General features: G+C 40.9%; 1 protein-coding gene across 3 annotated transcripts in view; it reads right to left on the bottom strand.

The window, feature by feature from the left end:
• smarcd3b (SWI/SNF related BAF chromatin remodeling complex subunit D3b) overlaps positions 1 to 20,978 on the bottom strand; it is a 30,764-nt gene extending 9,786 nt beyond the window's left edge. The window contains exons 1-11 of one of the 3 annotated variants that reach the window (XM_020619779.1): positions 20,763 to 20,978; positions 12,854 to 13,026; positions 8,932 to 8,946; positions 7,673 to 7,715; positions 5,628 to 5,750; positions 5,302 to 5,424; positions 4,443 to 4,538; positions 1,794 to 1,895; positions 1,326 to 1,487; positions 804 to 901; positions 461 to 596 (exon numbers count right to left, since the gene is read on the bottom strand). In XM_020619779.1, the coding sequence (XP_020475435.1) occupies positions 461 to 596; positions 804 to 901; positions 1,326 to 1,487; positions 1,794 to 1,895; positions 4,443 to 4,538; positions 5,302 to 5,424; positions 5,628 to 5,750; positions 7,673 to 7,715; positions 8,932 to 8,946; positions 12,854 to 13,026; positions 20,763 to 20,840 (1,149 nt within the window). In that variant the 5' untranslated portion in view covers positions 20,841 to 20,978. Of the gene's footprint in view, positions 1 to 460; positions 597 to 803; positions 902 to 1,325; positions 1,488 to 1,793; positions 1,896 to 4,442; positions 4,539 to 5,301; positions 5,428 to 5,627; positions 5,751 to 7,672; positions 7,716 to 8,931; positions 8,947 to 9,685; positions 10,283 to 12,853; positions 13,027 to 20,762 lie in introns of those variants that run through there. The other 2 variants (XM_020619777.1, XM_020619778.1) reach the window with 2 other exon arrangements.
• Positions 20,979 to 20,991: the final 13 nt, after the last annotated feature.

Genomic DNA, 20,991 nt, shown 5'->3' with positions numbered 1-20,991 from the left:
GAGGAGCTGGAGGAAGTGTCTGGAGAGAGGGAAGTCTGGGCATCTTTGCTTAGACTGCTGCCCCCGCGACCCGGTCCCGGATAAGCGGAGGAAAATGGATGGATGGATGGATGGGTTTAGGTAAATGTGATGTTTTTTTAAACAGTATTGTACAGGAACTGGTATAACTAACTGTAAAACAGCTGAACCATCAGTGTAAAAAAAACCAAACAAAAGGGTGTACAAATAAAGAAATTCAGCATCACAAAAATGTCAGTTTGACATAAATCACACTCAAACACTGATACAGTAGCTCCCACATTTAAACTGCTGCAATAAAGCAACACCTGCTGTTAAAAACACATGCAATAAAATTGGTTGTTTGCATGAGGCAGTTTACTGATAACCTCTGTTATACAGCATCATCAGAGCAAAATACAATCAATTCGGAGTGTGTATTCTGTGATTTTAGTGATCTCACCTTGTTGTCGAGTGAGGCAATTTCCTGCTGGTTGGCGGTGGAGAGGAGGAAGCTGCTCATCTGGCTCTTCAGGGGGTCTTCCACCTCCACATCGATGTCGTAGCAGGCCGTCTTCTTCTGGTCATTGGGGTCCACACTTACAGGTAGAGGAAGCACAAAAAACAATGCAGAGAAAACAAGAGAGATGAGAATAATAATGCAGAGAGGGGAACTTGCAGCAATGTTGCAGCATTGGTGTATTTAATTTTATATTCTATTTTATGTTTCATATTAAAATTAATTAAAAAGCATAAAATACAAAACTTGTTAGGTAAGGCTCATATTCAGTGAAACAGGAATCTACCTGATGACATGGTTGATGACGATGGGGTCAGGAGGTAAGAGGAGGTTAGTGAGACGCTGGGGAATCTCAGAAAACTTCAGTCGAGAGCAGTCAAAAATCTGTAACGGAGAGTGAAAATAATATGAATAAGAAAATGACCTTTAAAGTTTGAGCCACAATATACTCATACACAAAATATCAAATTGTTCTCTTTTGTTGGATTTGCCTAAAAGGTTGGATGCACTCAAATGTCTGCTTCGTTTAATGATAAGGGGAAAAACAACACACAGACCCAACTGCACTGGGCTCGAGTCAGGTTCATTATATATTATAAGCTTGTCAGGTCCGGGTCAGGTTCAGATGCGGTTGTAGATGATTAAGTGGAGCATGTATCTTATATCATTTGCAAACTGCAGTGGTCAGTATTCTGAGACAGGTATTTTTCATACTGCTCATGCTTGTAAAAAAAACAAACATATTTCAAGCAACACTGACACTAATATTTATGCAACAATGTGATTTGTAGCACATAGTGTCTGATACCTGTTGGAAGTACTTGTCACAGTTGATGTACTCCTTGTCATGGGAGTCTTGCAGCTTGTTGGTTTTGACATACTGCCAGAGGGCCTGGATGATGCAGGAGCGAGTCTGAGTGTGAATGCCAAGCAGGCGAGCCAGGCGAGGGTCCAGCTTAAACTGGGGAGGCTGCAGAGACAATATAATCACATTATAGCACTATTTTACAACCGCCCACCTCAGAGCCTTTACACCAGCTCCATCATATCTGACATCCTTATCGTATTCCCCGGTTTGGAAACTGATTTCAGGTTCAAAATGGAGTCTTAAATGCACTGGAGTGTGTCTGTACAGCTGTGTTATCAGAGATGTGAGGCCTGCAGTTTGTCACTACAACAGCTGATTTCACGGCACGGGTTAGTCACAGTTGTAACAGAGGAAAGTCTATTTCTGGACAGAGCTGCGAGTTGTTGTGAGACTATGTGGCACCCTTACCTGGTAGTCTAGCATCAGCAGCAGAGTGCAGCGCACACTCACATCTCCTGGCCTCTTCACCTGGAAGCCATCTGTCTCCTGGGTGGTGGGCGTACGGTGCCACTGGAGATCAAACACCACATGCTGACTACAGAAACTTAGTTTATTCACCAAGAATGGTCATTTCACACTGTTCCACAGTTAATCTTAGTTAATTTAACATTTTCTTGAGGATGACCACTATGTATTTGGTAGTATGGCTCTTTCTTTATCCTTATCCTTCATGCCCGATATAAGATATAACTGTGTTTCTTCTTATGTTCAGTCACCTACTGATGCTCTCATACCCTCTCCCATCTTTATTAAGTCTCACAGTGTGGTTATGTACTTGTTTGGGCAGGTCCTTAACATGTGGAGCCATGATGTATTAGACAAAACCCAGGTGAAACCAAGAAAGCTGTGCTGTTTACATGTTATAAATCTCCCTACACTTCAAGTCAAGTAAATCTAATACAATTATTGTAAGATGCCACAATTTTGCATCATTTTATATTTTAATAATGTTGTGCAGGACGTACTCAGTTTTGTTGTATAATGTAAATCAGACCCTCCTGTGTTTCTAACTGCAGATGTTATTTACATCTCCAGTTTACCTTAGCTGCTCAAAAACTAAGAAACATAATTCACACATCCTGTAAATACCATCTTCAGTACAATGGATTGCATTAACTTGTAATACAGAACCATGATTTCCTTCATCCAACGTCTGACTCAGAACAGCACTGATTGTACTTCAAGGTAGAGAAAATTTTCTTTTGATGGAAAATCATTCCAAGCAAAACACCAGAGTGCCTTGCTAAAATACCCTCTTAAAGGCAGAACCTTGACAAGTCATAATTTTCACTCTCAAACTCCCAAAGTTTTTTTTTTTTAAAGTTCATACATTTTATGATAATACAAAGGGAAGGGCAGCTAGTGGTTGAAATCTTGCAATGTTCAAACTGTAAAAAAAAAACCCTCTCCTTTTGTTGTTATAGAAAATAACTGTATTTTAAAAAGAGAGAACAAGAGAGAGGGCATTCCACTACCTACAAATGTTTTATTTTTTATTTATCCAGATAAAAAGAAGCAGGTTAGTTGGGAGGATTGTAGCTCATGTTTTAACCAGATATCACAAAATAACTATTTTAAGTGAACGTCTCTCCTCTACATGATGACGAGTTGTCACTGACCCCGACTGCATGACTGAACAATCACATTCACTGATTTGTGCAGCATACAAAAGCCCTTTATTAGTAACCAGGTGAGTTGTTCAGATGTTGCCCAAAAGGGGCTAACACTGAAGCTGCAGTGCAGTTTGTGAAAGAACAATATGACATTTTGGGTGCGTTCTTACTGAGAATTAGCTGAGAAGATTGATACTGCTCTCTTTGTACGACAAATAGGCTATAGCCAGCTGCTGGTTAGCCTAGCTTAGCATAAAGACTGGAAATGGGTGGAAATCGGTTCAAAGGTTAAAACAAATCACTTACCAACACCTCTTATTCTTACAAACATACACATTACATTTATATGTTTAATTTGTGGTGGGTTTCAGCCTCAACCGAACCTATTCATGGCAGACATATTGACTCATCTCCATTAAAGCCCCTAGCCCACCCACACAGCTGTTTTTAACACACGGTGCTTGATTAGACTTTCTCGTACGCTGCCGTCAGACAAAGAGAATGCATGTGCCTTGTGTTTGAACTTGTATGAAATCAAGAGGCCAGTTTTAGAAGCAGTATGGACTGACCTCATTCACAAAATTCTGATTTATTACATTCTTGATTTATCACTGCAAAGAAATGTAATACAAGCAGCAGAAAAGAAAGGATGATGTTTGGCTGTAGTGAGTCTAAGGAGAGTGACAAATGTTCATGACAGTAAAATGCTTGATAAGAAGCTGCATAAACTGCATCTTTGTGAAGTGCGGTTGTTAGCCTGCTAGCTAATGCTAAAGCCTGCAGCTAATGTTTACACCCCAGCCCACATCCTTCCGGTCCTGCTCACATTTTGCCTCACCACATGAATCCTTCCGGTCCTGCTCACATTTTGCCACACCACATGTTTGTAAATTTCACCTTTCCCCTCTGTGGTAGAATGTCACTAGGTAGTTTTTACTATATGGCACTTTTCACTCAGTTATATTTACTTGACAGATGTAGTTATACTTAAGAAAAAATATTTTACATTAATTTTTTTTAACTTGTAATAGAGTAATGGAACACATTGTTGTATTGGTTCTCCCTTAACTAAGGGATCTGAATACTTACTACTTACTGAATACAATACTGTAGCTGCAAAGATGCAAGCCACAAGCTTGGTCATCGTTTAGGCTTACAAGGTTGAGTATGTTATTTAAAGGATGTATTTTAGGTTTTCGTTAGGTTGCTTTAAAGATGAATGTCTGGGTTTTACCCTCATAGTCATACAGTAGTTTCAGGTCAAATTATTCTGTAGCAAAAATGAGTCAGAGCATGTTGATACTGAAAACAGTGATCATCATAATAAGAGCTAAAATGTTAGTTAGTAAGAGCAGGTTAAAAGTTGCCCAGATGGTGGGTGTGTGGCTCTTAAAATGAGCGTCTTCCACTGTGCACATGATGCAGTGGCCATGTTTGAACTGACCTCGACCAGGTGGTTGTCAGGGCCATACAGGTCTTTGTCCAGCTCGATCACCAGGCTCTTAAAAAATGAAGAGAATTTCTTCTTCTGCTTCCCTGGCTGCAGAACAAACAGACAGATAGAAGCAGACATAGACAGCTAATGTTAAAATCAGATACACACACAAACACATGCATCAATAGTGCATACCAAACACATAAAAGCAAGAACACAAGTGCAAACACTTAGTTTCATGTCTTTGCTTATAGCAACATTAGTCATCAGAAACCCACAAGAGGCCGAGTGAGATCAGTAGGAAAGGCAGGCATTAGACATTCTCAGGCTCCACTTCCTTCAAGCTCAACTAGAAATATTTGTGGTTTATGAGACCTAAACGCTTCCTTTCTCTGAACAGCTGAGAACATCAGAGCGTTTTGAAGCAAAGCTCACAGAGCAGAAACAAATGTACGCCCATTCTGCTTTTCAAACTGTCTCTCTCTAAACACTCTTCGCATCAATCATTCATTTAAAATGCTTTTCTGTTTAGAGTCATTTGATCACATCACTGCTTAATGACAGTGGGCCTAACCCTAACCCTATCACATCACTGCTTAATGACAGTGGGCCAAAAATGACCCAGATCAGCTCTAGAATCAAAGAGTGGCATGCTTTAAAACTAAATGAGATGATTATAATCTCCGTTATTTTTTAAGAACAAGCAGCTATTTGACACTGAAGTAATCAGCTACATTCCTAAGCAGATAATTATCACAGAAACCATATTTTTTGTGTTTAAATAGCATATGTAACACAGATTCTGTGTATTTTCTTAAGAGCACATAAAATAACAGATAAAACATGGGCTATGTAACAAAAAACTCACATCATCTAGCAACTTCCCCTCTACTCGCAGCTCCCATGATGCAATGCTGCCATCAGAGTCATCAGCGTCAGGTCGGGCAGGGTTGAAGGTGTTGGATATGTAAAGCCTCAGTTTACGTTTTTGCTGCTGACACAAGGGCATGTTAAGCACAGTTTAAAGGAATATTTCACAGAACCTTGAACTGTGTTATACCAACCTGAATGAATAAGAATCTTCACAGACTATCAATATTTTTATTTAATTTTCAAAAACAGATTCATGGTGTTTTAGATGGATACCTGGGGGTCAGCAGTGCCTCCTTGTGGCTCATGATTCCTTTTTCTTACCTTCATTGGTCTCTTCAGTGCTTCCTGGATGTCCACACGTTTACGCATGATGGTCTGATCCAGTTTGCGCTCAAATGCCAGAAGATCCATGTAGGCCTGAGACTCAGGGACCAACTCACGAATCTGCTCAGAGAAGAGAGAACAATCTGATGTACAAATCAGTCTAACAATATGAGCCATTTTCACTCAGTCCTTTCACAACAACCTGCTGATTACTTAATTCCCACAGCTCAAACTGCAAATGTTAATGCTCTTAAGCAGGCATGGCAGTATGACCTGAATTTAGGGATTATGGATGAAGACTGGTCAAGAAGATTATATTTAGCTTGCAGAGTCAACATGAACATTTGTCAAGGTGTGATAAGCCTTTGTTTAGCCCCTAAACCAGCTGTTGTGTTATGAGCCTGCCGTTTACAATAATATTATTCAAAATTACAACTCTATACTAACCTTCCTCTTTCTATTCTGTAAACTTTGAGTGTACACTAGGGTGCTCGTTAGATGAGGTGATAAGGTTTGTTTTTAATTTTTATTTTTGTTGTGGAACAAAACTTTCCATAGGTAATAACAAATCATATTTGGCACACTGAAGTTAATAAATGAAGTTGAAAAAAATGGGTCTTTTGATTAAACAACTGCAAACACTGGTTTAGGAAGTCAAATTATCTTATGCACTATCTGAATATCATTTAAAGGCCTGAGCAGATTAGCTGTCTGCACTACCTTGGTGATGGTAGGGGGTCTGTTATCTTGTTTCAAGAACACCTTGTAGCCCCTTACATAAAATTTCTTGTAATTTACCCTCTAAGTAGCTAAAGTTGGAAAATCATCTTATTCCACTCTGTCAGTATCTGGCCTTTGAACAAAAAGTTAATTATAGTTACTTTAAAATAGACTCTCTTAAAATTGCTGTCACCTATAACAAACGAGAAAAGACTCACATAATGTTAATAATGCTAATGTTTCAGACCTTACTGGTTCTGGGATAAAGATAACACAACTGATAGTAAAGATAAGAATACAAATAAATACAGGCAGACCTTATCAAAGTAATCATTTTACTAAGATTTAAATTAATACAGTAAATATGACTGACTCTCCAAAATCTTATTAGTCTTTTAATTATACTGTAAGCAGATGACATAAGTAGAAATATATTTGCCCAGGCCATCACTAATACAGTGGTCCACACCATCCTGGGGACACTGGGGGATAAATATGAAATGCAGAGTGTGCAGCCAACCAGGACTCAGACATTACCATACCAATGAAAGTCCTCAGAGCATCAGGGGCTGCTGCAGACTTACTGTACACACACACACACACACACACACACACACACCTATGGTTCACTCCTCCTGCCTCCCTCCTTCTTCTTTCATGTTTCTTTCTAAATGGCTGCCTTCATTGTTTCCCCTCATTCCTCCTCTATCTCCCTCTCACTGCCTTTCACCAAAGAGTGAGGACATTCCCTGTCCCTGACTCATTATTGTGGAGTGGCGCCCCAGCCATGCTTATTGCTATCTCCCTGTCTGGGCTATGTTATGGGATAAGACCTGAGCCCAGACGCTCACAGTCTCCAGACCTCCACAGTTTCAGTGTGAACGCCTTCACTGTGCTGGCCAGGACGTGGTGAGGTGCCGGCATGGCACAGGGCCGAAACCTGAGACCACGGGATGAAAATCACAACCTCAGACAAGCTCACCTGTGGCAACATGGTGAGTCTGCCGCCTATTTTGGTTCCACATTTGGTTGTGTCCTTGCCATATTCCGCTGACTATTCCAATTTAATTCAGTGAGCCACCATCCAAATAACAAAATGAAACCCTAAAATAAAACCTAAAACCCCCTGCACACTCCCCTCATGCGCTCTCTTCTCATTTGGAAATAGCACATAATCATCTGCCCCTTCCAAGACCCCCAACATCAAAAACCAACCAGAATATTTCTGTTCTGTACACAAAAGACAATAACACACACACACACACACACACACACAAACAAAGAAAAAACAGAGCAACAAAGGTAAAAATATGCAGCCTCACCCTTTGCGGAAGGATCTTGTCTGCCATTTTCCTTCTCTTAGCACTAGAGAGAGGGAGAGAAAGACAGAGAGAAAGAGGAAAAAGAGAGCATGTTACTATGGTGACTGATAGCGTAGCACCCAGGCCATCTGCTAAAATGCTGGGCCATATCCAGCACCCCAGCGTCCCAGCTGTGTGTGTGTGTGTGTGTGTGTGTGTGTGTGTGTGCTTATGTGTGTGTATGTGCTCATGTCTTTGTATGTTCTCTGAAATGCAGTTGTCCACCTGGAGAGCGAGACCCGCTAAGAGCCAAAAAAGTGTCACATCATCCATCTCTTGCCTGACATGTAGTCACTGCACTCACGCACACACACACACACACACGCACTCTGCAGAGTCACTGGGTCCACTGCAGCAGAACTCACATGGTGACAGGAGGTGTGTTCAAGAGCTTTTATGGATGCAGAATCTTCAAGATTTTCACCAAGGAGAATGTATGCATGTGTGGACATTTCCATTCATAAATCTCATGAGGCGTGTCCTGCTGTGTGAGAACAACACTTGTTTAGTGATACTTTTTTGTCTTATGTTACTGAGGAGAGAGCAATAAGCCAAGCTGGAGCCTTTGTCAGAACACTACAGTTTTTTTTTTATCTGTACAAATTCCCTTCCAATATTTCATCAACAACTGAGGAAGCCTGTGATATGTGGAACATCCATGTAAATTCATGTAAGTGTTCTGTTGTTGGTTCCTGCAGCAGGACACAACTAGATGGCGCTAAACCACCCAAAGGTAACAAAATACTAGCACCTTTAAAGCTCTCTTATTAACATATTAAATCTTGTTTGATTAATCCAAACACAAAACAAGGGGTCAAAATCTTTGAGAGGAGTTAGAGTGTGAGATGGATTATTTCTTGGCTGGGAGCAGTAAAGTTCTTTTTAGACTTCTGCATCACTGCACATAAGTGTTGATTTTTTTTTACCAGGTGAACAGGTAACCATTTAGAATGAGAATAGATGGTCAGACTAGCCAAGTAATGCCAATTTGCTCCAGAGTTTTCAGAGATGTGAGTACCTGCTAGCAGACTAATAGCAGGCAGCTACATCTTGGTCAGAGTGGAGTTGGATCAACCGAACGCGCAGGTGAGATTTGAGAGAAGTGCATGTCGGACCATCTGTAACTATCACTGATCTATGTTTACCCATAAACCCCTTCATTGTGTAGGTATGCGTCGATGCCTGCGAACAGTTGCAGACAAATCTGAATTAGCTGTAACTGAGTGTTTCTGTTCCTCCTGCTTCCAGCCTTTATGCTAAGCTAAGCTAAATGGCAGGTAGCTGTAGCTTCACATTTTATGGAATTGAGCTTCTTGTCTAACTCCAGTGTTGTATTTGGGTCACTAAATCTCGAGTCTGAGTCTATTCTCGAGTTCCCAGTGTTCGAGTCCGAGCCAAGTCTGAGCCACCAAAGAATAATCTGTGCCGAGTCATGTCCCTGTTACCCAAGTCAAAGTCATCAAGGTCTAGATTAAACAATTGACAAAGCTGGAGGGAGCAACTACAGGGATAGATACCACATCTTAAAGTTTATTTTTTCTACATTACATTAGACTGTTTTGTTGTATTTGATATTAGCAATATTTTTCTTGATTTCCAGTTTAAAATAGGGTTTTTTCCCAGTGCAGATAAATTTCCTATCACAGGATTGTGAAGCAGTACATTAATGTACATCAGCATGCCAAATAATGAAACAAACTTGTGCATCGCAAAGGAAAACACAAACCTGCATCACAACAATCTGCCACTAATTTAAAATAGAGTTTTGGGGATTCTACTTGATTTTATGTTACAATGTTTCCATCATGCCATGCTCCAGTCCAAAGCATGCACACTTTAGGAGTCAGTTTAGGGTTGTATGTTATGTTTGGCCAAAATAGCTCATTCAGGGAGCGCTGGGCTCAGGTGAAAGGCTACATAGGCCAGAGTTCATCAAACATAAGTAAACAGACATGCAGCAGAATAAACTCCTACTTTGATCCGAGCGTGGGATCTGATTGGGGCTCTCTCATGTCCATCTGCCTCGCTGGCATCTCACTGGCTCCAGGGAATCCAACTGGCTTCCTAAGAATTGGTGAGGATTCGAAGGTTGTCTGATTAGAGTTGTGGCGAGACACACACTCAGTGGCAGCAAGTAGAGGGGGTAACACCTGTTTGTATGTTTGTATGTGTGTTAGGTTCAAGGGTCTGTTACTCAGTGCAAACTTTAAAACTCAGACAAGGGCAGGCACTGGGATGGGCGTGTAACTGTGTCCATGCACGCACAAAGTGCATGGACGGAGGACAACGGAAGGAGCCCTGCTCATCTGAAGGACACGGTTGTTCAACAAAGTTTCTCTGTGAACCAAAACAGTCATGCTTCACACACACAGACAGACAATACACTGACAATGGACACTCTGTGAATCACAGGGAAGGGAGTGGACAAACAGTGTGAATGTTTAGCTCTTTGGTTCAGCTCAGGATGGCTCTGAATTGCAAACATGGTATGCAATGTGCAATGGGTGGGACAACAAAACCTGCTGATCTAGCATCAAGAAACCTGGTTCATCACCACGTAAACCTAAGGATAAGGATAAGGATAATCACCTTTATTGGCCAAGTATGTTACACACAAGGAATTTGAGTCTTGTTTTATTTAACACGCTAAACCTAGCAATGAGAAACCTGAAGTGTCCTGAGCAGTGAGGAAGGGTTTAAGGATGTCACACACTTTGTCCATACTACACATACAGTGTGCATCAGTAGTGGCACCTACCAAGACCACTCAGCTTTTGGGGTGCCCCTTGTAACTCTTAAAACGCTTTTGAGAGCTCCTGTTTCCTGATAAGAGACAAACCTGGAAATCAGGTAAAACCTACATTAAAGTCTACACATTTTCCAAGTTGTGAAATCACACATGGGATTCAGGGAAATAACCTTGGTCTCTAATATCAATGTCTTGTTTCCACCATTCATCCAAACTACCCTGCCTATGAGTTACATGTGGTACAGTATGTAAATGTAGTACAGGCAGCAATTATGCTTCCCTGGAAAATGCATTTGGGAAAACAAATTTATGGTATATAAACAATGTTTAGAACAATCGGCTGAGTATTTATGCAAAGCAAACCAGAATTAAACCCTATTTTTCATGGCAGCTTTGCTCTGCAGAGCGAGCGTGTCTGGGCCCATAAGGTCTCAATGACAACGCAAACGCAGGTGGCCCACCCTCAGTTGACAGCAGCATGGAGTTTGAGCTGGAGCATCAATTTGTTTGCCAGAGGACGTACACTCTCACAAAGCAACAGAAAGCGACAGAGACACTTAGACGGGTCACCCTGGACCATCGATTAGCTCGTGCACAGCAAAGCAGGCCACTCTGGGGGTTGAGGTCCTGATGCAGGACAACATTTCTCCTGACCTGTTCGACAAGCCTGCTTAATTGTGGATCAATTGTGCTGCAGATACTGAGAGAATGAAACAGAGACAGAAGTCCACTGAGTATGCATATTGATCTCCTTTCTAATGACCATACCTGCCACACACTCATCTCTTTACAGACATTCATCCATTGTGTGTGTGGGTTTGTGTGACTGGGATACTGATGTTCAGATCTTTTGTTCACGGTAGTTCAATAGCTGGCAATAGATTGTGTTACAATATCCCAAAGAAAGTATTAGAGTCTGAACGTCTGCAGACAGCTGTGTAGAGGGCACATACTATAGATGCGACAGCGCAAACCAGGCTACAAAGACTGAAACGTGTAAAGACTGAACAGAGAAGAAATACCCAGTGATCGGGATGGTGAGAGTGGGTGCACAGAGTAGTGAGCAAGGCCAAACACACAAAAGTGGAGCAGCGGGAGAGGCAATGAGCAAGCTTGAAAACTGAGAACAAAAACCAATATGAAAGCTGAAAGGAGACACAAAATTCATGGCTTCACTTCTCATCAACAACATTTTCGAGATCTGATTCTGAAAAATTACATTTCAGTTATGAAAACAGCTTTAGTACATATGCATATTCTTATAACATGAAACTGCAAATTAAGGGTCATTTTTTTAATTACTTAAAAATCAATTACTTTATATATTTACAAATTTATGATCCTCAGATAGCTCAAGATCACATCATTACATATCTTGTTTCATTCCCAGCTAAAAAAGCTCCACAATATTCATATTATCAACAATATTAACAACAATTTAAAACAGTAAATCTTCAAAATTAAGAAGTTGGAGCTGGTGACTATTTAGTATTTTTTATCCTTGCTAGTGGCATGGTGCTACCTACCTTTAGCACAAACTGACATATCTCATTATTTTTCTCATTTCATCTTGCACCATTATCAGGTCAAATTTTTGTCCAATACCTATAAAACTTACTTTGTGTTTAGTTCTAATATTAGCATGCTACCACACTAAACTAAGATGGTGAACAAGATACACTTTATACCTGCTAAACATCAACATGTTAACGCTGTCATTGTGAGCATGTTAGCATTTAGCTAAAAGCATGTCTGTGCAAGTGCAGTCTCACAGAGTGCTTACATCCATTTTAACACTGATAATCAATTATTTATCAAAACTGCTGTCACTTAATTTAATGTCCACTGAATAAATGATTAACCTCTTAATCATTTCAGCACTATTGCAAAATAACCTAGACATCTTATTAGCAGGGCTATAGCTTTAAATTTTCTAATATTATACTAGTAGAACACCTGAGTCTTGTTTTATTTAACACACTAAACCAAACCTCTCAGAACCACTGTTTTTAATGTTGTCTTAACACAAATAAAAATATAGCTTTAAAAATGTCTAAAATGATGAAAATTATAACTTAAATCAGGAACTGTGTAACCAAACAATTACTAACGACCAGTCTTTGATGACCAACAGTTTTTAATACCCACCGTTTGGTTTTTACCAAAAAACTATTTTTGTTTGATACCAGATCTTATTACCATGCTAGGATATGATTCAAGCCCACTTTCATATTTCAAATAAAATATGGGCAAAATCAGATTTCTCAGGTTGAGTGTGTTGTTGTTTGGAAGCAAGCCATGCGATTTTCCGGTAGCAGTTGGAGGTCAGCTAAATTCAAACTGGAATACCAGGTGCAGTAAGCTTTTCTCTTCTCTACAAAAACAGAGGGCGCTGCTGCTGCTGCTGCTGGACCTGCTGGGAGGGGGCAGGCCTCTTGCGACTGGGCTCCATCACTGGGGAGGGCAGGCCGGGCCGCACCGCCGGGCTCCCTCCATACGGTGGGCCGGGGGGGCCCATGGGAGCTCCTTGGTGGGGCATCCTTGCTCCAGATGGCATGCCAGGACGCTGGAGAGGCCAGGAGGAAGGAAAGGTCACATGTGAGAAAACAATTTCTACTGTGTTATCTGATTAATTATAACCACAAATCAGTGTTTCTAAAAATACAACAAAAACATTAGATCAATTGTAACTTTCATGCACTTCCTAGTGGTGCATTCAAGGTGGATGTGCCAGAATTTTATTTATACACAATGATCTTGTCTGAGAAAGGAGCTGCAACAAAGAATTCCACATCAGCTCCTGATGTTGACCTCAGACATACAAACTGATGACAAATTAAAGGAGTACCCAACACAAAGTGTGTCAGTCAGGTGCTGGGACACCACATGCCACCAGAGCAGCTTCAGTGCACCTTGGCATTGACTCTCTGGAGGGATGAACACTATTCTTTCAAAAGATATTCCTTCATGTGGTGTTTTGATGATGGTGGTAGAGACACTGTCTAACACGTCACTCCAAAATCTCCCAAAGGTGTTCAACTGGGTTGAGATCTGGTGAGTCACATCAATTTCATCCTCATCAAACCATTCAGTGACCCCTCATGCCCTGTGGATGGGAGAGACCACTCATTTATTCAGGTTCTTCCTTTCATTTATCAACTGTCTGTAGCTCCTATTTATAATAAATAATATTGTGGTTTCTGTTCTGGTTACAACTGGTAAGCTCAAACTGCAAATAACAGACTCTCCATATTACGCATTTAACCTTTCTGTTATATTTGATGGCCTTTACTAACCTTTTAGCCGCTGGGTTGCTGGGCAAGAATACACTTTGCGCAATTTTGTGATGTCAGTTTACATAACATCTGTTTTGGAATGTTTCCATCTAGGGCAAATGATCTTGTGAAGCTTAAGGCAACTTTTGAGCCCCAAAGCCCTAAATGAGATTTAGCATTTGTAAAATCAGCAAACTCTAAAAGAGTGATCTGCCGTACTTTGTCCTGTTTATAGATGCAAATAATTTTCCACAAAAAGGGCAGCTATACTTAGGACAAGCAGAACAGTCTTGTTTCTGTCTTGGTCTCTTGACTCCTTCAAACAAAAAACAGGTTTGACAGCTGAAAAAGGCACTAAATGGACATTTTACACAGCAGGAAAACTCTGTGTCATCCACACACTCCTAAACAATGTACGCAGTGTCACAGACCCACTATGTCGATGCCTGGGAACAACTGGGTAACTCCCACCTGTGCCTGTCACTCACACAGCAACAGATGCCTCCAGCCTCAGTATGTTGTCTGCAACCAGGCAGGGGCTCATAATGGAAATAAATCCTTTCACCAGAGTACAGACCTCCTACTGTACATAAAGACCCCAACAGAAGGTTAAACACATCTACAGAAGAATAACCAATCCTCCAGCTAACAATATTTACCTTAAATGTATCAGTAGTGGAAGATGTATTTCATTGGCTAAAAGTAGAAATACTACAATGCAAAAATACCACAAGTAAAAGTCCAGCATTCAAAGTCTTACTCAAGTAAGAAGTACATGGTACCATGACCAAAACATGTAATTAATGACTCAGCAAGTCATTAATTAGTAATCTCATATATAATGACACGTAAGCAACAGCTGAATGTAGTGGCTTGATCAAGGGTGAGCTCATTTTATCTACTGACTTTCCTGTTGGCAGCATTTACCAAGTGGACAACCACCCCCAACCCTCAGGACTCCAAAGGTCCCAGAATAACTGTGTGGCAGTGACTTTATAGCAATGACTTCTATTGCACATTTGTTGGTAATATGTACCACTGATGCACAATCTAAACTAAAATGGCAACAGATTTTTAGTGACTCATATGTGATTATATGTGCCCCCCCTTGAAGACACAGATTCAAATTTTTTTTACTTTAGTATCTTTAATATTTCAGTTAATATTTGGCTTTATGGACAAAAAATATAACCTCAACTTATTTTTTCAAGCTTAGGGATGATTTGATTTTGTTTTTCATGCAAAAGTAAAAAAAAAACAAAAAAAAAACCCAAAAACTAAATTGAAACATGACAATGAGCAAAAATAATAAACCTGCAGCATCTGTGTCAGGTTTGCCCATCTGTGGATGCAGGTCGTGGTATTTCCAAAGTGTGAAGGTTGTCAACTGGACTTTCACCTCTCATCCCAGATGCTTCTTCAGAAGAAGCTTTAGCACTTTGGACAGATTGTGGAAATAAACGTTATGTGACTGTCAGCACTCAAGATTGTTAATGTAGCCAGCTACCATTTGACTGGGATAAACAACAACAACAACAATAATAATAATAACAACAATATTTTGTTCACCATGTAAACATTTATTATCCAAAAACTATATCAAACTGATTTGATATAGGCTATTGCCCAGCCCCAGATGAGCTGCATCTCTGCCAAAGAGGTTATGTTTTTACTGCCATTTGTTGGCTTGTTCACGCCATAAATCAAAATGTTAAGTTTCAAGAAGTGAGGTAAAACCCACAGAACAATCCATTACATCCACTGGTGTTGATCCAGATCATATGATCAAACTAACTTCGGGAACCAAGGGGAAAACGGTGGGCTGGGAAATGTGAATAGAAGTCACTGGCCTACTTTTTCCATGGGTTCCATGAGCAGGTTAATCCAGTCATTACAGTAATAATGCATCACAGGTTTTGCATATAAAACCTTAATCTGCAAAATAGAAAATACATATATTGGCAAGATAAATATAGTGAAGTAAAAAGTACAATACTTCCCTATGAAGAAAAGAGGAGGAGAAACATAAAGAAGTATAGCATGGAAGTGCATGGACTGAAAGTCTATTCTTCACTCTATTATTTGAGAAAGTAATTGAGTTATATTTGTGCCTCATTCCTGAGTGTGTGATGGCATATTCTGCACAACAAAACTTAATTATGCACTTGTGTAGAGAACAGCAAACATATAAATACAGTTACTGAGCAAAGAATAGATTTGTGTTTGCTCATTTCTCTACATAATATAATTTATGTGGCCGAAAAAAAAATTTTGTCTGCACAAATGGGGGAGAATATAACTCCATAAACCTTTCTCTTTAGACAAATACATTTGTACCAAAACATCTGCAGAGCCATGACACTATGGCCCAGTTTTCTACCTTTCACCATGCAAAAAAGAAGCAGTCTCAGTCTAAAGATACTGGCTGCTAGGTTTTGTGACAGAATGTGTTGGAGAAAGGAGACAACAAAAGGATATTAATCAGATATTTCATAGCCTCATGTATGCTCTCATTTTTCTAATGATTCACACAGGATTACTGCACGCACACATCTAATGTGATCTTTAGATCATCCACACACATAAAAAAACCCCAGAGAACACATAAAAAAACGAGGTAACTGAATATGAAGCTCTTCCAAAATTAACTGTATGTACTGCATGACAACATGCAACAAGATCAGACTCATGTATTACTATGTGCCATTTGAAATGGTGATCAAGCAGAGATCCCGTGACAAGGAGGCCGAGCAGGCGCTGCTGTCACTCTGGCTGGGAGTTCATTGGTGTGAGTGGGTGGGGGTTGGGGAGTTTTACGAGACCCTCTTTTTCTTTCTCCTCTGTCTACTTCCCTGATAAGCGTGACAATAAAACACCCAAACAGGCATCAGAGTAGACCTTCAGCAGCCAGGCCCACCCAGACAGACACCGCTGCTCTTACAACCGATTCTCTGGAGAACACACACAGAAAAGTGTAGCCAGAAAATGTGTAAGATGAATTTCCTCTAACTCCACACACACAGTAAGAGGTACTGTAATCGCACCTGCGGACCCGCCTCCAGAGCGCTGCCAGCCAGCAATCGAATCTGCCATATGGATGGATATCTGAGAAGTGTGTTGGCATCTCTGGGAGGGCTGTGGGGATTTGAAGAGGCCAAACCCACACTGTACCAAACATACCAGTATGTGGGTTGTTACATGGATGGTCCCTTAAAGTCAGTTCATCAGTATTATGTAAATACACATTTACCTCCAGAGGTATAGGGTTAGAAGACAGTCTTGGTTTAACACACCCCAAATTCTGAGGTGAAGGAGACTTCAATTGTGATGCTGAAAACTGAAAAGAAATCAGCAGCACAAAAGAAACTCTTTGCCACAGCAGACAGAGGCTGTTTCTCTGGTAGAAAGTTGTTTTAAAGGAATAGTTCAGGGTTTTTCAAGTCGGTGTTAAAATGTACCCGTATGTATGTGAGAATACATCTTGACCTTTTTTGCTTCTCCTAGTCTCCCCACTGACCCTGAATGTTCCCACCCAGAATTCATTTTTTTAGGGATACGTTATATTTGGGTATAAGTTTTAAGTTTTAACACCAACTTGAAAAATCATGAACTAATCTTTTAATGAAAATGACTCATGACAGAGTCTGTGGATTACCCAGAGAAACCAGGACTTTCTGTTGTGGGAAGAGCTATCTCAGAATCTGGCCAAATAAAAACAAAACTATCGTCATGGATCGATTCAGACATAAGAGGGAGTAAATGTTTTTTTGGTAATTTGAACAAACTAACTCTGTGGATAGTTCAGATGTGAGAGTAAAGGTGAAGTTTATGTTCAAAGGTCCTGTCACTCCCTTTCACAAACACACACAAACTTTACAGACATGCAAACCTACAGTGTTTCATGTTACAGTATGTTGTGGCTTAATGGGGTTTCCCATGCATCGCTGACCTCCATGTGTATCCAGCAGCCAGAGACCTAACACAGCAGAGGCCAATAATGAGGGAGACAGGGGAGACCTCAGCCAGGCCTTCAGCCACCTATCAGTGCTAGAACGAGACCTCGGCCAAACACCCTCCCCCACAGCACACATACCCGCAGCCTCTGGGAAGCAGGAACGCTATGACCTTCGCGAACCACAACAATATGTGCACATACTCTTAATATATATGCATGTACAAGTGCATTTCTGTACGTCTCAAAACTTGCTGTGTTTCAGTCGCCCACAAGGGAAAAGGAAACGTCATCCCACACCACGACCTAACAAACTGCGCCGACTCATCCCCATATTCCACAGAATAAATATTTGTACATTCTGCAGAGTACACAACGAGGAACCTGCCGCAACTATTATAACAGGACTTTTCCATCTTAAAATGTGGGGAGAAACAGAGGAGGGATGGGAGAGGCATGCATGAGAGAAAACAAGCAGAGAGAAATATTTGGCTTGGAGCAGCCAGAGCCTCATCAAGGTTAATTGGTCTGTTGAGAGGACACCGTCATCTGGCTCATCAATCACCTGGTCCATTGTTTCCTAAAGTCCGTGTCTGTGCGCAGCCCCTGTAATGACCGCTCCTGTCAGAGAGACAATACCTCATCTCGTTTCAGTGTATAAATCTACCTGGTGTCACTACACCCAGCATCAGTGCTGATTAAATCACTGTTATGTCTAAACCCAGAGGTTAGTCAAGCAAGCTGTGGGATTTTAAGACATATGAAGGTTTGACAAAGTCTTTTTGACCTTCTTGAGGATTAGGGAGTAATGCCACTGGTCAGGAGCACTGCAAGGTTCAGTGCAGCAGAAAGAAAAAACCACAATGTATCTTCAAAATGAGGTTGACATTCGTGATAAAAAAAGTTGTGTCTACAACTTGAGATTATTTTCAGTACAGATTTTTTGATAAAGAGTGAAAAATGGCCATACCGATGCCTGAGTTCACATATTCAAATTGCATTTATTTTAGTCCAACCGACAGCCTGAGGCCACAAATTTTCAGGTAACTATCAAGGAAAAACAAAAAAATATTCACATTTACATCCGGCATTTTTTGGCATTTTAAGACTGAGCAGTTAATTGACTATTTGTTTCAGCTCTAGAAACAGAAATGTTGAAATGCTTTCAGGTGTCAGGAATCAACAAGCAGCCACAAAATTAATCTTGGGGGTTGTCAAATAATACACAATATAAACAAATCTCTGATCTTTTCTTAGACTTTTTTCTAAACATTCTACCTGTGAAACACTAGTTGTACTTCATGGCTCTAAAATTACTCAAATGAGAGTGACCCTTGTGTCCTAGGGATTTAAGGTGCAGACCCTGGACCACAGCGTTCCCAATCTGAGACTGGTTACGCTCCATCTGTCTTAAGGTTAATTCATACTTTCCGCATACACACATGCAGACGCGGACGGGGACGAGGGACACGCGCGCTTCTGTCCGCATTCTGGTACATGCGCCGTCAGGGCTTTTTGTTGAGCAGTCAGTCCACTCAGACAAAGATATCTAGTACAGAATCCTTGCAGCTGCTCATGAACCTGGGAAGATGATGAAATATATGTCACTGGACTGTAGCAGACACACAGACATGGAAAGTATTGCTCTTTACTGTCATTTCCCTATTAAAGAAATTAAAATGGCCTCAAGTACACATACTGTACACTCATATACAGTACTGTATATCCAAATGAAACAATTTGAGAGGGAAAATATTTTTCATCATATCAGGTTTCAAGATCTGTGCAAAGGTGAAATTCAGTTCATCAGAAAGTTGAATACACCCCAAAGAGGCAAACATTTAAAAAGAAATTAAAATTCTAATAATAATAATAATAATAATTCTAACCTAGGGTTCAGGACCCCAAAGAGGTTCAGAACATGAGAAACGGCACAGGAAATAGTAAATAAATGGCGTCATGCTGTATTGTTCTGTCTCTTACAAATCATCTTGGGATTTAAGATGCTGACCATGAACCACAACATCCTTACTTTGAGTCTTGAGTCTGGCTGGAGACTTTTGTTTCTTCTCTCTGCTGATAACAAAACGCACAAAACTGTTGAGAAATCGTTACTCATTCTCTGAGTCCACTCTCCAATTTGAGGATTTGATGCCCTAAAACATTCAAATTAAACCATCTGCGAAGGGAGAATCTCTCTGATTTAACTTACAGATATGACACAAGGGGGCACAAGTAAACATGTTTTTACAAGGGGTCACAAACAAAAATGGTTGGGAATCTCTGTCATAAATGACCAATTTACAAACTTGAGTCAAAGCCACATCTGGAAAGTGTCACAGACTCTTACATCAGCACATCAATACTTGATCATTCATTCAGCTCATTACCAAAACAAGCCACTACTCTGCTCCATGTCCTGTTATTAATGTGCAGTGTGCAGCTCATGGTAATAGTTGTCTGACCTCTAACCACGAGTGACAATTCACTTGACATTTCATGCTAGCTTCACATGAATGGACTGATTGTTCTGAATGATTTCCAGGATTGGCCGTCTGCCTCTGCTCCGTCTATAATACTACGTCCGTTTGTCTCGTGACCTTACAGGTTCAAATCCTTCCTCTGACCAATAACTCACCACCTGGAAGACTACTCTGTGTTGTTTTGAGTGGACTCGTCATTTCCCCCTCTCTGTCTGTGACTCCTAGGGAAGCATGCTCAGCGTGTTCCTCTGTTAGCCAACGGAGAAGCGGGCTGCTTTTTGCTGCTGCTTAGCTTCTCTTTCTACAATTATCCATTTTTGTCTAAAAAATATTCTGCCTCCCATCCTTGTCATGCTCAGCTCCATCCATCCATACTGCTCCACTTTTTTGTTCTCTCAAGCCATCCCCTAACAGGCTGAGATTCAGAGGGCTGGAAATAACCTTCACATGGCCAGCTTTACCCAGCTATATCTCACACACCGACCGCTGCTGCTGCTGCGCCGACTCAAGCGCACACACACATAGTAGAGCACACACAGATGCATGCCAGAGCCGAGCTCCCTTCACGGGAATGACGGGCAGCGCCACTCACCACTCCATGGACCAGGAACTCGAACAGTTTGCTCTTGGTGGCTTTCCTGGCTCCCCCCGCCGTCTCCTCCGTAGCCATTTGCTCAGTCCCCTCCGTTCACCCTGCTATGTCTCCCCTCTCCTTCTTTTGTCTTTCCCTCTCCCTTCACCCAGCCTCCTGTTCCCCTCCCCTGCTCCACTTTCCTTCTCTTTGTGCTCTCCTTTTCAGCACTGCCTGTCCCTGACTCTCC

The sequence above is a fragment of the Monopterus albus genome, unplaced genomic scaffold (assembly GCF_001952655.1).
Source record: "Monopterus albus unplaced genomic scaffold, M_albus_1.0 scaffold226.1, whole genome shotgun sequence".
NCBI lineage: Eukaryota > Metazoa > Chordata > Actinopteri > Synbranchiformes > Synbranchidae > Monopterus > Monopterus albus.
The sequence above is the reverse complement of the archived record's forward strand: the minus strand, read 5'-3'. Positions and strand labels throughout refer to the sequence as shown.